Source organism: Gossypium hirsutum, chromosome D04, assembly GCF_007990345.1.
Source record: "Gossypium hirsutum isolate 1008001.06 chromosome D04, Gossypium_hirsutum_v2.1, whole genome shotgun sequence".
Classification (NCBI taxonomy): domain Eukaryota; kingdom Viridiplantae; phylum Streptophyta; class Magnoliopsida; order Malvales; family Malvaceae; genus Gossypium; species Gossypium hirsutum.
This window is the reverse complement of record NC_053440.1, coordinates 15,203,426-15,217,678: the sequence shown is the minus strand read 5'-3', so window position 1 is coordinate 15,217,678 and position 14,253 is coordinate 15,203,426. Positions and strand designations below refer to the sequence as shown.

The 14,253-nt window shown below is 30.0% G+C and overlaps 1 protein-coding gene across 1 annotated transcript; it reads right to left on the bottom strand.

The window, feature by feature from the left end:
• Positions 1-503: 503 nt before the first annotated feature.
• On the bottom strand, positions 504-2,318 carry LOC107961771 (zinc finger protein CONSTANS-LIKE 15-like). The gene is made up of 5 exons (XM_016897934.1): positions 2,216-2,318; positions 1,959-2,110; positions 1,203-1,295; positions 774-1,048; positions 504-692 (listed from the first exon to the last, which is right to left on the bottom strand). Exons 1-5 carry the CDS (start codon positions 2,316-2,318, stop codon positions 584-586), a joined length of 732 nt encoding a protein of 243 aa, XP_016753423.1. The 3' UTR covers positions 504-583.
• Positions 2,319-14,253: the final 11,935 nt, after the last annotated feature.

Below are 14,253 nucleotides of genomic sequence, written 5' to 3'. Positions count from 1 at the left end.
CTTGTACATTGGAAAATAGAAAGTAACTTAAATAGATAGCAAGTATAATGACTATTAATCAAAGTTGCAGCCACTTGAAGTACTTTAGCAAGAAAGGCCTTTTAAGTGTCAGTGCAACGGTTGTTCATTAAAAACATAAGGAGAAAACACTTGTATTCCCAAAAAAAAGTTAAGAAGAAATTCTTAATAGTTACAATATTTGAGCCTCCAAGCCATGCTCTCCGCGACATCACAAAAGAGAAATAATTTAGGAATCCTACTAACCTTCCAAGGTTATTCCAAAAAAGTCAGTTACTAACGTGGAGTTGTTCCCAACGAGGTTGCTCCCAAAGATACTCATGCTAGGAATAAAATTTTCGAAACTACTAATGATTAGACCGTTAATAACAAAAAAAAAAGTATCTACATTTTTTAAGCTTTTTGATAACTAATTACTACCCTGTTAATATATAGGAGCATGCAAACCAGAAAAAGCTCTGCGATTCCATACAATTTTTAACTTGAAGCAATAGAAATTCCATAAATTATGGAAGCTGATGTTTTACGATGGGAATACATATATACAGACAGAAAAAAGGAGGCGTTACACTCTAACATCTGGTGCTTCACTTGCCTTCACAAACCGACCTTTGAATCTCTTTCTGGTATCAGCCCTGGTCTTCCTCGACTCATAGCGTATTTGCTTATCATATCTGTCCATGTTATGTTTTACCAAATCAATTGAAATATAAAACAAAATAATACCAAAGTAAAAAGATTTGGTCCTACTCTACCTTCTATGTTTCTTCTTCTCCTTGTAGCGTAACATGGCATTGTCTCTATTTTGTGCCAAAGGTTCCATGTCAACGTTTGTTTTTGCCTCATAATTCATTACCTCACTACCACCTACAATAGGATGCTCCATCACTTGGACATATCTGGTGCTATCACATGTTGGGGTCTCAAGACTCTCAACCACCTTGGAATCTGATAATGATCCCACTACACCTACATTGTTGCTCTCTTCGGTTGTCGGTTTGCAGCTCGAGAATGGTTCATTGCAGGTATTCTGCAGTGTTCATAATCAGCCATTAGATCTATACAACAGTTTCCAAAGTTGAAGCAATACAAAACACAGAGGCAAGTAATATAACATATCGTATGGTTCAGATGACAATTATGAACCTTATCAACCAAGTTAAACATTACTAAGAACAACTTACATTTCTAAAAAAGGAACATCCCTTAACAAAACCTGCATCTTCTGCACCAGATTCTTCACAATCTTTTGACCTTTCTGATTGAAAATCCCATATCTGAAAAGACACGTGTCACTTGAGTTTGTGCTAAAGAATGATTTTGATGATTACCACGCACGTTAAACATGCTTAAACATAAAGGTTTTGTCTATGTTTTTTACTGTGAATCTGCAAATTATTAAGGTTCATCAGTTTCATTATGCATGAAGATGCTACTGCCTATGAAACTAAGATTAGGGTAAAAGTTTAATATCGACCATTGAAAGTGGCCAGGTCAAACAAGCATTTATTAATTCATAATGTGGAACCCCTTTAGCTGCTGAGCTGACTGAGCAATGCAATTCCACTTTAGAGGCACAGCATGATCACAAAGAGCCAATCAAATCAAGGCCAGGATCCTTGGTATTAATAAGATTGGTTAGCCTATAAGATCAAGTATGACCTCAAAATACTGTGATATACATACAAAAATCACTTAAAAATAGCACAGATTGAAAAAAAAAACAGCTGAGAAAGACTATAAAACTACACAAACAACAGTAATTAGTAAATGAAAGAGACAATCTTGATAAATTGACATTATTAGTGGTATAATGTGAGATTTATTCCTTTCAGCAACTTGCATAAAAATATCATGTACAATACAAAAATCAACTTTACTTAAAAAAGAAAGTAGTTAATTTGATTAAATTAGTGAAATAATGTATAGTTGATACATACCTGGGAAGGTAAATAAGAAGACTTACAGTCCCACACAAGCTCTCCTTCAGCAACATAATCATTTTGTCTCAAGACATCATCGCTTTGCAACGTTAGCAAAGAGGTGAATGGGGTTTGCTGCTGCAGTTGTTCTTCATCATCCCCATTTTCCACTTCAAAAGTAACCCCTAAGCTTTAAAGTCTTGCATAAATTTTGCATGTATATATGTATAAATGAAACCTAGCTCATTAAACAAGGGCATTATTGGTTGGCTTACTAAATCTTTTCAAGTGGGCTGCAAGTTGATTGGCCAAGTGGCAAGGTCCCTGCTTGGCCAGTGAATATATTCCATTATGGGCAGCATGAATGAAGTAGTTCATATTAAAAGAAACCTTTCGGGCTGGAGGAGATCAAAATTATATGAGTGAGTGACAACACACTATTCTTAACTGCATTTCATTTGCTATAAATACAGGGCAGGGCAAGGCATACATTGTAATATTGGAGTTAGGGATACTACTACTAGAGAGGAAGAAAGGTGTAACATGAAGAGAAAGAGTTTTCTGTTTGGTAGCCAAGGATGACTTGCCTGCATCTTTCCTAAAGGTTTCAATTTCTAATCCCTCTAAAACCCTTGTTTGGTGTCAGGCAGTCACCTTGGCTAACTTCACAGCCTCTTTTCTTTCATGCTACACCTTGTCTTCTTCCCCTACGCTTTGGATTATGTAGTTGTGAGAAGTAGAGGTCTGCCTCTTCCATTAAGAGATACTAAGGGAGTTGTTTGGTAGCCAAGGATGGCTTGCTTGCCACTCAAAAAGAAGTTTCAACTACAAAGCCCTGTTTGAATATATAGGGGAATTTGACCTCAATAAGTCAGTATTATCTTAGATCGCGTTAGATCGAATGGTACCATCTTTTCCTTTCAATGACTTTTATCCTATAGACTAAGGGTTCAAATCTTATCATAATCAAATTGTCACAATTTCCTTTGGCAAGTGAAAGAATGCATTCTCGTTTTGTAAATTCATCATGTCTCAAAATATTTACACTCTTTATATAATCACAAGACAAATCCTCAACATGATCCGAAAACAATATTAACCTATTGAGTAGTCTAAGAGATAAAATTCCCTAACAACCGAATTTTTTTCCAGAATTTTAATTTGTAACAGCTGATGATGAGCCATTAATTCCTTGAGGATATGTCTTCTGAACATAAGTTACTTTGGAAAATGTGATCATGTTTTTATTTTAATAAAAATATGATTAAAATAATTATATGTTATATTACACCAATATAAAATTTAATATAAATTTAAAGTGTAATATTTATTCACATTTACATGTAAATTATTTAAAAAATTGATATTATAATATATTACTATAAAACTTTATTTAATTGTAAGTTGATTTTTTATTGAATTTTTAATATAAATATATATTTTTTCAATTAGATATTATAAAGATTATGGCATTTATATGAATATAGTTTTAATGGCAGGTACTACGCACACAATTACCAAATCATAATATACTAAATTTATTTAATAGCTTTTAATAAAAATATGACTAAATAATTGTTGCTATATTAAATCATTATAAAATTAAAATTTAATTTCAAAATATAAATAAATATAATAAAATTTAATTGTAATCTTTCTCTATTTTAATTTGTCTATAGATTTTACACTCGAATTATTCAAAATATAAATATTCTGTTATTTTACAATAATACTTTATTAATTAATTTAGTGTCATGATTTTAAAAGGATATAATTGCTAAATTTATATTAAAAAATTATTTGGTAAATTAGTAAATATAAGTACTGAATATAATTATGTTGTTTGATAAAAGTAAAGACTTATTTTTTTTAATTTTAATCTTATTAATATAATATTTTATATTATTTTGGATAGTTTTAGAAAAAAGATGCATATCATAATTTGAATATCTCATTTTATTTAAAAATGATAATTTATGTTATTTTTTAATAAAATAAAATCATCTTAATATTTTGATAAGTAAGTACCTACTTACTTATTTTATTCAACACTTTTTGGTTGAAAATTTTATATTAACTAAAAGGCTAAAATTGTTGAAAATGCCAAAATAAAAAAAATTATAGAAATGGGCCACTTTTTTGGATACTTAGGGAAACAAATCGATTTTGGAGAAAGTAAAAACGCGCCCCGTAGGACGCATTTTCAAATGTTTCAGTGAAAACTTGTCCTACAGGGTGCACTTTCTAACCTTTTTAACACATCAGCTCTTTTGGTCAGATGGTTAAATATTAGTGATTTTGTCCTTGAGTCTCAGGTTTGTTTTCTCTCTTACTCACATTTAGGGGTGAACGTTCGATCGAATGAAAAAAAAATTCAAGTTAATTGAGTTGACGAATCCTATTTTATCATCCTAACTCAATTTAAAATTTTCTCGAATCGAGTCGAGTGAGATGAAAGTTGAATCTAATCGAATATATTTGTTTGAGTTAAATTAAAAAAAAGTGACTTTGGGTCATTGTAACCACTGTCATCCATCATAAACAAATTTTCCCATTGTAATCAAACTTGTTATTAACTTTCATCCCCTCATAATTTATTTATTAATCTTTTATATACGAGTTAGCTTCTTTACTTGCTTAGTTGCTTTAATTATCTTTTGATTTTTTTCACTATGTATTTTGAAATTAAAAAATATATTAAATATAAAAAATGTGATTTTTTAATAAAAGTTATCTTAAAGATAAAATGTGAAGTTGATACTAACATAAAATTTTAACACGAATATTTTATGCCATCATCAATAATTCAATTTTAACAGAAATTTATAAAGATTTAATATGATTAAACAATTCAATAATATAAATAGTAAAAAATGTGAAATTTAATTTAATAATATAAATAGTAGATATAAATAAAATAAATTATTACTATTTAGATTTAGAGAATTTTTTTGGATAATTTTTTATTTGGGGTAAAGGGTGAAAAGTAAAAGTTTAGGGGGAAAATAAAAAGGAGTAAAATTTTGGGGGAAAGTAAATGGGGAAAAAATACTCAAAAAAAAAAACAATTGAAGGGAAAATGGGCTTGGGGTAGATGTGAGGTGGGATGTGAGGAGAGTAAAAGTTTTGTAGGAAAAGTGGGAGGGAGTAAAAGTATTGGGGGAAAAGTAAAAAAGTTTGGGGGAAAAATGTAAAATATTATAGTTTGGTATTCGAGTTATTCGAATTCGAAAATTAAACTCGATTCGAATTCAAAATTTGAAAAAAAAATCGAGTTGACTCGAATAATTCGATTAACTCGAATAACTTGATTCATTTAACTCGAAATTAAATTTTTTTATCTTTTCGAGTCAAATCGAGTTTTACTCACCCCTACTCACATTTGTATTTTTATTTCATGTTATTTCAAGTTTTGCTTTTATTTTTAATTATTGTTTTTAACACATTAGCTTTTCTGGTTAGATGGTTAATAATAGTGATTTTATCTTTGAGTCTTAGGTTCGTTTCCTCTTCTAAGTACATTTTTATTTTTTTATTTCATATTGTTTCAAGTTTTTTTTTCTATTTTTAATTAAAAAATATATTATTTTCAAGTTTTTTTATTTTAATTCATCTTTTTATCTAATAACTCTTTTATTTATAAAATCAAATAATTGTTGTAAAATATATAATAAAAATTATATTTTTGATAAAAATTATATTTATTATTATGTTAAATATATTTTATCTTTTAAAAACATCAAATAATTTTTTTGATATATAATATTTATATGTCAAATATTTATTTTCTCCACTTATATTGTAGGTATGGTTATTTCTAATATTATAAAATCAAATAATATTCCAAATATCATTATTATTTTTATATGTAAAATATTTCAAATATCATTGTTTTTTCATCTACATTGTGGGTATGATATTTCAAATATTTTTATATGTGAAATATTTCAACTAATTATTTCAAATATCATTATGTTTATGTGTCAAAGATTTCAAATAACTATTTCGAATACACATAGAAAAATATATAATAATAAAATTAGCTGCACTCATGATATGGATTGTAAAATAAATATTACACATATAAAAGTTATATTTACTAAAATTAATGATATTTGAAAATAATTATTTGATTTCTATAAATAAAAGAGTTATTAATTAAAAAGATGAATTGAAAGTAAAAAACTTAAAAACAATATATTTATTAATTTAAAATATTAATTAAAAAATCTTAAAATATGGAATAAAAATACAAATGTGCTTAGAAGAGAAATCAAACTTGGGACTCAAAGATAAAATCACTATTAATTAACTATCTAACCAAATGAGCTACTGAAAGTGTTTGGTAAACAGAGTTTTTGGCCTTTTTTTTAACTGATTTGGGCACAAATGGAGGATTGAGTAGTCAAACTCTCTAATTATAGTGTTTGACAAGAAAGTGGGTCAGATTAATTTTCAAGCGGTGGGTCCATCTTTGAACGGGAGGAAAAATGTTGCAATAAAATTTCCTTCCAAAATAGGCATTTCGCAGAAAGCAAGTGAGGTCTAATACTCTCGAGTTCCAAAATTGCAAAATAAAATAGGAGAAAATTTTGGGCAAAGGCCAAATGATGAGGCAAGAAGTGGAATGGGTGATAACACCAATCAAGAACTGACGAATCTATCGGAAAGTGAGCAGCCTTCACTATTGGTGCCAAGGCAATAGAAGATATTCTACACTGGCTGAATCGTGAGGTTGGGGAAGATATGGTGATGACGGGGAATGTTGTCGATATTGAGGGTTCGAATGATGAATTTATGGTGGATGTGGAGGCCACATAATTTGTAACAGTTCGTTTTTCAGTGGTGTCGAAAACAGTAGTTTCGGAACCACAATTTTGACAAGAGAGTCCATAGATATATGTAATTAATATGTATGAGTTAAATATAATATAATATAATAGTGAATTATGATTTGATAGATTTTATTAATTGGTTAGTTAGTAAAGGTACAAGCCGTTTGATCCTAAAGTCAAGTAGTTTTGGAAAATGAGGTATCTGAATCTCATTTTCGTAAATCGAGCCCGTAAATATTTTATTTAAATATTTATAGAGTTGTTATATAGGTGTATTAAACTTTGGTTCGAAAATTTTAGTGATTAAATGACTAATTAAGAAAAAAGGACTAAATCATAAAAACTAAAAAAATAATCGGTATTGAATATTATTAGTTAAAATGCATGATTAAAAAGTTTTAAAGGTTTTATAGGAAAAATAGGCCAAAATACATTATGGTGGACGCTTGGTGTGGTTTTCTAACATTAAATAAGTTATTTTTAATTAAATTAATTAAAATGGAAAATGGTTAAAACATAAAATAAGTAGGAAATGGTCATTACCTTCATTTCTTTTCTTCTCCCAAAACCGAAAACACCATTGTTAATGTGAGGAATTTCGACCAAGCTTCTCTTCTTGCATGGTAAGCAAATTAATTTCATTTCTTGTAATTTTTATATTTTTGAGATGGTTACAATTAGAACTAGCTAACTTGCATCTCCGCTTTCAAAATTGTTAAAGATTTTTAAACTTGCCATTGGTTAATTTTATATGTTTTTTTTTATAGAAAATGATAGATTTTGAAGCTTAGAAATGAAATAGGATTAATTTGTTAAGTAAATTTTGTTAAATTTACATATAGGGACTAAAATAAAAAGTTGATGAAATTGTCATGAAACTTCTATAAATTTAGGTTTTAGAGGGAAGTAGAAGGACATAATTGAAATCATAATGGAAAACGAAGTTCAACTGTGAAAGTTATAATAGTTTTGGTTTTATGGACTAAATTGAATAAACTGTAAAAGTTTATAGGACATTTGAATAATAAAATTAAACTAATATAAACTTATAATAGGATGATATAAGATGTTTGGAATTTATAAATTGAATTGAATTATTGAATAGATCAGAAATTGGACCAAACTAAAGATAATCGGGGAAATGGAAAATTTTGTTAATTAGTCTTTAGAGAGTTGTTTGTTTGTTGTCTTGACCAGGTAAGTCCATACAGTATGTTTGTATTAAATTTTTATACATTTAGAATTATAATTGTAACTATGTTTAATTAAAATTTTTAATTGTTTACAATTCAGTACAAAAAGGTGAGATAGAGGATTAAATTGAATACAATGAATTAAAAATTGAAATAATTATGGAATTGACCTTAAATTGAAAGGGAATAGGATATGTTATGTGTGATGAAGTGTTTATTTGATGAAATTAGTTTATTTGACTTGATTTAGATCGATTGGTAGTGATAAGGACTAAATTGAATATATGTGAAAATATAACATAATGTTATAAACGTGAAATTGAATTAGTATGGTTATTTGAAGTGCTATTATATTTAGGAATTGATTATTTGGTTGATGAAATTATGTAATGAAACTAAAAAACGATTACCCTATTAACTATTCTGGTAGAGTCGGATATAGTTGACATGTCAAATGATAAGAAGAGTTTAGGGTTATATGACTACGTGTCGGGGAGTGCTGGGCACCCCATTTGTCAGTTATACCAACTAGTGCTAGGCACATTTATTTGTCGGTTTTACTGGCCAACACAAGGTGCAATTTATTATTACGAATTTATCCGTTAGACATTAAGTGCCAAATTAGTGTATTGGTTAGATCCATGTATCCGTCCGAGTCTGAGTCAGGTTAATAAGGACATGCATAATGTAATTAGAATAAATGATTTTCAGCTTGATTTGATACAATGATTGGATTATGCATATACGTATTGAGAATTAGTTATATAAGCTTAAGGGGCCAATGTGGAAACGTGACAAATCAATGAATGTTATTTGGAATTCGTATTATGAAACGAAGTAGTAATTGAAAATAAATTGGGAATTGATATATATTTAGTAAAAATATGAATTGATATGAAATGAGAATGAAGTTCATATGGTTTAATATGATTTGGTTTGAGAATTCAAATTATGAAATGAAAATAATGTTTGACATTTATTTGAAAAGGGATGTATTGCGGGTAAATAGGATATATGATATGATTAAGATAGTGAATTGATCAAATGATTATTGTTTTATGAATGATGATGAATTGTTGAATTAAGTGAATTGAAATGTTATATGATTGAGTTACAATATAGCATGATAAATGTTGAACTCACCTTTTTTTATATTTGATTTGTCATGATAGGAAAACTTTACCAAACTTGGTAACATGTAGTGTATAATTATATCCTGAGGTAATTTACTTGGTTTTAAATACCTGTGAACTTACTAAGCATTTGTAATGCTTACACCATTGTTTCCCTTTTCCTTGTAGTGTCAACTTGCAGAACATTTTGGCGGATCGTTGAGAAGCTCACATTATCCTAGTATTGATTATGTAGTCTTTTGACTATATTAAGGCTTGGTTATGTGTAGTATGTACTTAGGAGTTGCTTTTGTTTACTTATATAGTGGTATGACTTGAAATCCTTGTTGGTGTGATTATGGCTAAGAATATACTTGTTGGAAACATATACGTTGGTAAATGGTTTGAATTGTGTATTTGGCATTTGAGATGACATTTTAAGTATGCAATTATATAGGCAATATGATGTCATGATATAGATTAGCTGGTTTGAAAGAGAGGTATATAATATTTGGCATGTACCTAAGAGAGTTATGTGATTGTATATGTTAGGCTTTGAATGAATTTAACATTTAAATGTTATGTGAATATGTATATAACTATAAGTTTGGTAATTATTGGAACAACGGAAATGTACAAGTGTATACAATCGTAACAAATAATAAAGTGACAAGTATGTCGAGTTATCGTACCCACAGGGACTGCACAAGCAAGTATTTATGAAATATAAATTTAAGTAAATTGGACGAGGAAAATATATTGATTTGAAAGAGGTGATCTAAAAACTAAAAATTAGCTAAGTAATCAACTAAAAAAAAGTAAAATTCCAATGCACGATTTCTAAAAAAGGTTTTAATCAATATGACATAAGTGCGTTAGATTAATCTCATTCTTTCAACTTATAATTATTAAAACTATGTTCATGTTATTACGAATAATTTCACGGCAACTTGGTCTTTTGTTAACTAATGCACATACATACTTACTCAATTAATCAATCTTTCAAACATATTCCTATGTTAAATTAATTAATCAATTTTCATAAGCAAGTATAAGACAGAGTGAAGTAACAATATATTCCTATATTGAAACAATTAAATCACAAAAATCTTACAAGTTACGCAAGGTAAGAATGTTGTTTAATACTATTGCTAATTTAATCCACTTTTACACTTAGAAGATTAATCATGCACCAATTAGATATTTTGTCCATTAATTACAATTTCGATCTGATTAATAATTAATTCATTTGTTACAGTACAATTATAATGCAAGCATAACATAAGCATGATTTTATCTAATTGAACAAATTGTCAAGGCCTATAACAACACAAACATGATTTGAACAATTTAAGTAATAGAATGCAATCAATCTAACAAGAACACAAATTAAGTCGTTTTAATAAAAATAGAAGCACCAAAACAAAAAGCATTCATGTTTATGATCACAAAATAAACTTAAAAGATAAAGAGAAGGGAATTAGAAGGCAAATCCTGGTAATTCCTCGAAGCCAAACTAGCGTGCTTCTCTTCCTTTTTGCTTGTTCTACTGATCAAAGGCCTTCACAAAGGCTTGCTTGTTGCTGCTTCGAGGGGTTTGCTATCTCTTTCTCAAGATGGGAAATAGGCAAGGGAAAGGAATAAGATGGGAAAGCAATTGGAAGGGAAAATAGAGAAATGAGAAAAGAGTGATGGATAATTGTTGGATGAATGAGATGATGAGAAATGAGGAGGTGAGGAGAGGTATTTATAGTGGGAGATGGCGGCTTGTATTAGCTAAAAATAGCAGCCAATCCCCTTTCCCATGGTCGACCCTTGATAGTAGGTAGAGGGGTTGAGATGGCTTTTCTAAATTTAGCTTAATGCCACAAGTGAAAATGCACCAAAAGTTGGAGAGGTTGTAACGAGTTTAGGCAGAAGTTAAAGGTTGGTTTGCAAGTATTATAATCAGCTTAATTAGCTTATTTGGGCAACAATTGGGTCGAAATTGGGCTACTCTCTTGGGCTCGTCCATATTCCCTCTTCAGTTGCTCAATTCAGGCCCATTTTTGTCTACTTCAAGTTGTTAGATTTTTCTCAATAAAATTCACTTGGACCAATTAATTCAAATAAGTCTAAGAGCATGAATCTAGGTCCTCCATGGCTGTTAATTAATCATCTTGAGTTCATAAGGTGCCTCGGTACTTGAATCATTCAAGGTGACTTTCGAGCTAATTTTTCACCCTTTGTACAAAACTGTCAAAAATTAGCCAAATTACAAAAATTTAGTATAAAAATAAATAAAATTTGAAATAAAGTATAATTTAAGCTCAATTTAATTATTTAATAATAAAGTCATAAAATTCGACAGAAATTACTTAGAATTTGCATAAGTTAATGTTCAAAAGTTGCTAAAAAGTCTATATATTTTAGTGTTTCCACACCCCCAAACTTAATTCATTTTTCATCCTGAGTAAGGCTCAAATTAGATTTTAACTTACTTGGAAAGAACTACAATTTGGGCCGGGATACACCAAACTTAATTCATTGAATAGTGAATAGACTGGACCAACGAGATTTTAACTTATCTAGAAAGAACTTCAATCTGGAATTGAACAACAAAACTTGTTGACCTACTTCAAATTCTTGAAATCAGATGTGCTTGTCATGCCATCTTTTCAATCTCTCCTTGAAAATTTTGGCATTTTCATACGAGAACATTGTAAACTGAAAAATATATAGGATTTTTCTTATATAATTCATCACCTTTTTACTTAAATTTGTTGTTAAAACCAAGTAATTATCAAATAAATTAATGAAATATACGAAAATATGCAATTAGGACATAGAAATTATTAAAATGTGATTTTATACTTTATTATATAGTTTTAATGCATAAAATGGCTTATTTTATATTAATTTGAGCATATTATATTTTTAAGCTATAAAGTGGGCCATGCATGATTAAATTAAATAATAAAATATAAAGTTATATTTAATAATTCATTTTAAATATTTCATTAATAAATTGGGTTTTAATTAATTAAGTAAATTGATTAATTAAAGTGGTTAAACTATATTATTTGGTCCTCTAAACTATCTACTATTTTTGGACAAGTCTGAGAGTTTTCTTCTAATTGAAAAACCGTCCAAATTGGGGACCAAGTCAACCTAATTTTCAGCTACACATGGCTGATCATAAATCAATTTTTAATTTAATTACACAAGGTCCTTGAAGTGTTAAAGAAATTAGAGATTTTCCCGAAGATTTGCTAGTGACCGAGTCTTAGTCTTGAGTTACGGTGGCACTCAAATTGACCAAGAATCAAGCAGAATCAACCACATTTCCTCAATTCATGGTTGGCCATCCTTGGAAGAAGTTTCAAATGATGGACAAACATTTGAAATTCTTCTAACTCATCAAGCTGAAGCATCCGTTTCTCTTTAGCAAGCTTGAGATCCAAATTGAGCTACTTGAGAGCCTAGTAAGCTTTATGCTCTAACTCCAAAGGCAAATGACAGGCTTTCCCAAAAACAAATCGATAGGGAGGCATCCCTAAGGGTGTTTTGTATGCTATCATGTAGGCCAATAAAGCATCATCTAGTCTTCTGGACCAGTCTCATCGGTTTTGACAAACTACTTCTTGAGTTTACCTTTTATTTCTTTATTTTCCAATTTAGCCTGCCTATTTGTCTGTGGATGTTAAGCTATGGCAATTTTGTGCTTCACTCCATGTTTATCGAACAACCATTTCAACCAGTTTTTCACAAAGTGGGACCTCTTATAACTAATGATAGCCCTAGGTGTTCCAAACCTTATGAACACATGTTTCTAAAAAAGCTTTATCACTACCTTGGCATCGTTCGTTAGATATGTCTCGGCCTCAACCCACTTAGACACATAGTCTACTGCTACTAGTATGTACGTGTTACCATAAGAAGGATGAAAGGACCGAGAAAGTCAGTACCCCAAGCATCAAATAATTCTACCTTAATAACGTTTGTTCGTGGCATCTTGTTTCTGTTGGATATGTTTCCGACCCTCTGGCAGCGATCACAATTCGTGCATAAGCATATCCGCCTTTGAAAAAAGTTGTCCAAAAGAATCCTACTTACAATACTTTGGCCGCAGTACGTGAACCTCTAAAGTGTCACCCACTTAAAAATGAATGACAATGATATAGAATATCATTTACCTCATTTTTTGCGACGCATCTCCTGATCATTTGATATGCACACTGTTTGAATAAGTATGACTCCTTTCAAAAGTAGTACTTTGTGTCATGAAGGAACTTCCTCCTTTGTTGGTACGACTTATCGAGCAGCATCACACCATAAACTAGATTGTTAGCGTAATCAACAAACCAATGTGTATTATAGATGTGATTTACCTTTAGTATGTGCTCGTCTAGAAATTTTTTGTTAATGGGAACAATATGAGAAGTCTCTCATTGCTGCTATATTCTAGATAAGTGATCTGCTACTTGGTTTTCTGTCCCTTTTCGGTCTTGAATTTCAAGGTTGAACTCTTGAAGTAGAAGTACCCACCGGATCAGTCTCGGCTTAACATCTTTCTTGGCAAGTAAGTATTTAATTGTCGAATGATTTGTGAAAACAGCCACCTTGGTACCTACAAGGTAAGATCAAAATTTTTCAAAAGTAAAAACAATGGCAACTAACTTTTTTCTATTACCGTTTAATTCAGTTGAGCTCTTGTCAAAGTCCGACTTGCATAATAGATAGATGAAAAAATTTATTCCTTTGCTGGCTTATTACAGCTCCTACTGCAAAGTCACTTGCGTCACACATTAATTAAAATGGCAATTCCCAATTTGGTGTGACGATAATTGGTGTTGAAACCAACCGATTATTCAAATCATCAAAAGTCTTCAAGCATTCTTTATCAAAGTTGAATGTTGTGTCTTTCTCCACTAATTTGCATAAGGGTTTAGCAATTTTGGAAAAGCTTTTGATGAATCTCTGATAAAACCTAGCATGTCCCAAAAAGCTCCTAACACCTTTTACAGATATTGGATGTGAGTGTTTTTCAATAACATCTACCTTTGCTTTATCTACTTCGATCCCTTGTCTCGTTATCTGGTGCCCCAAACCAATACCTTCTTGTACCTTAAAATGACACTTTCCCCAATTGAGTACAAGGTGTGTTTCTTCACAATCGCCTTAGAACCTTAGC

Coding starts and splice junctions, on each gene's coding strand:
- LOC107961771 (XM_016897934.1), bottom strand. CDS start 2,318: ATGAACTACTTCATTCATGCTGCCCATAATGGAATATATTCACTGGCC. Junction 1,296..1,958: donor CTTCTTATTTACCTTCCCAG/GTATGTATCAAC, acceptor GTGTCTTTTCAG/ATATGGGATTTTCAATCAGA. Junction 693..773: donor GAGAAGAAGAAACATAGAAG/GTAGAGTAGGAC, acceptor TAACATGGACAG/ATATGATAAGCAAATACGCT.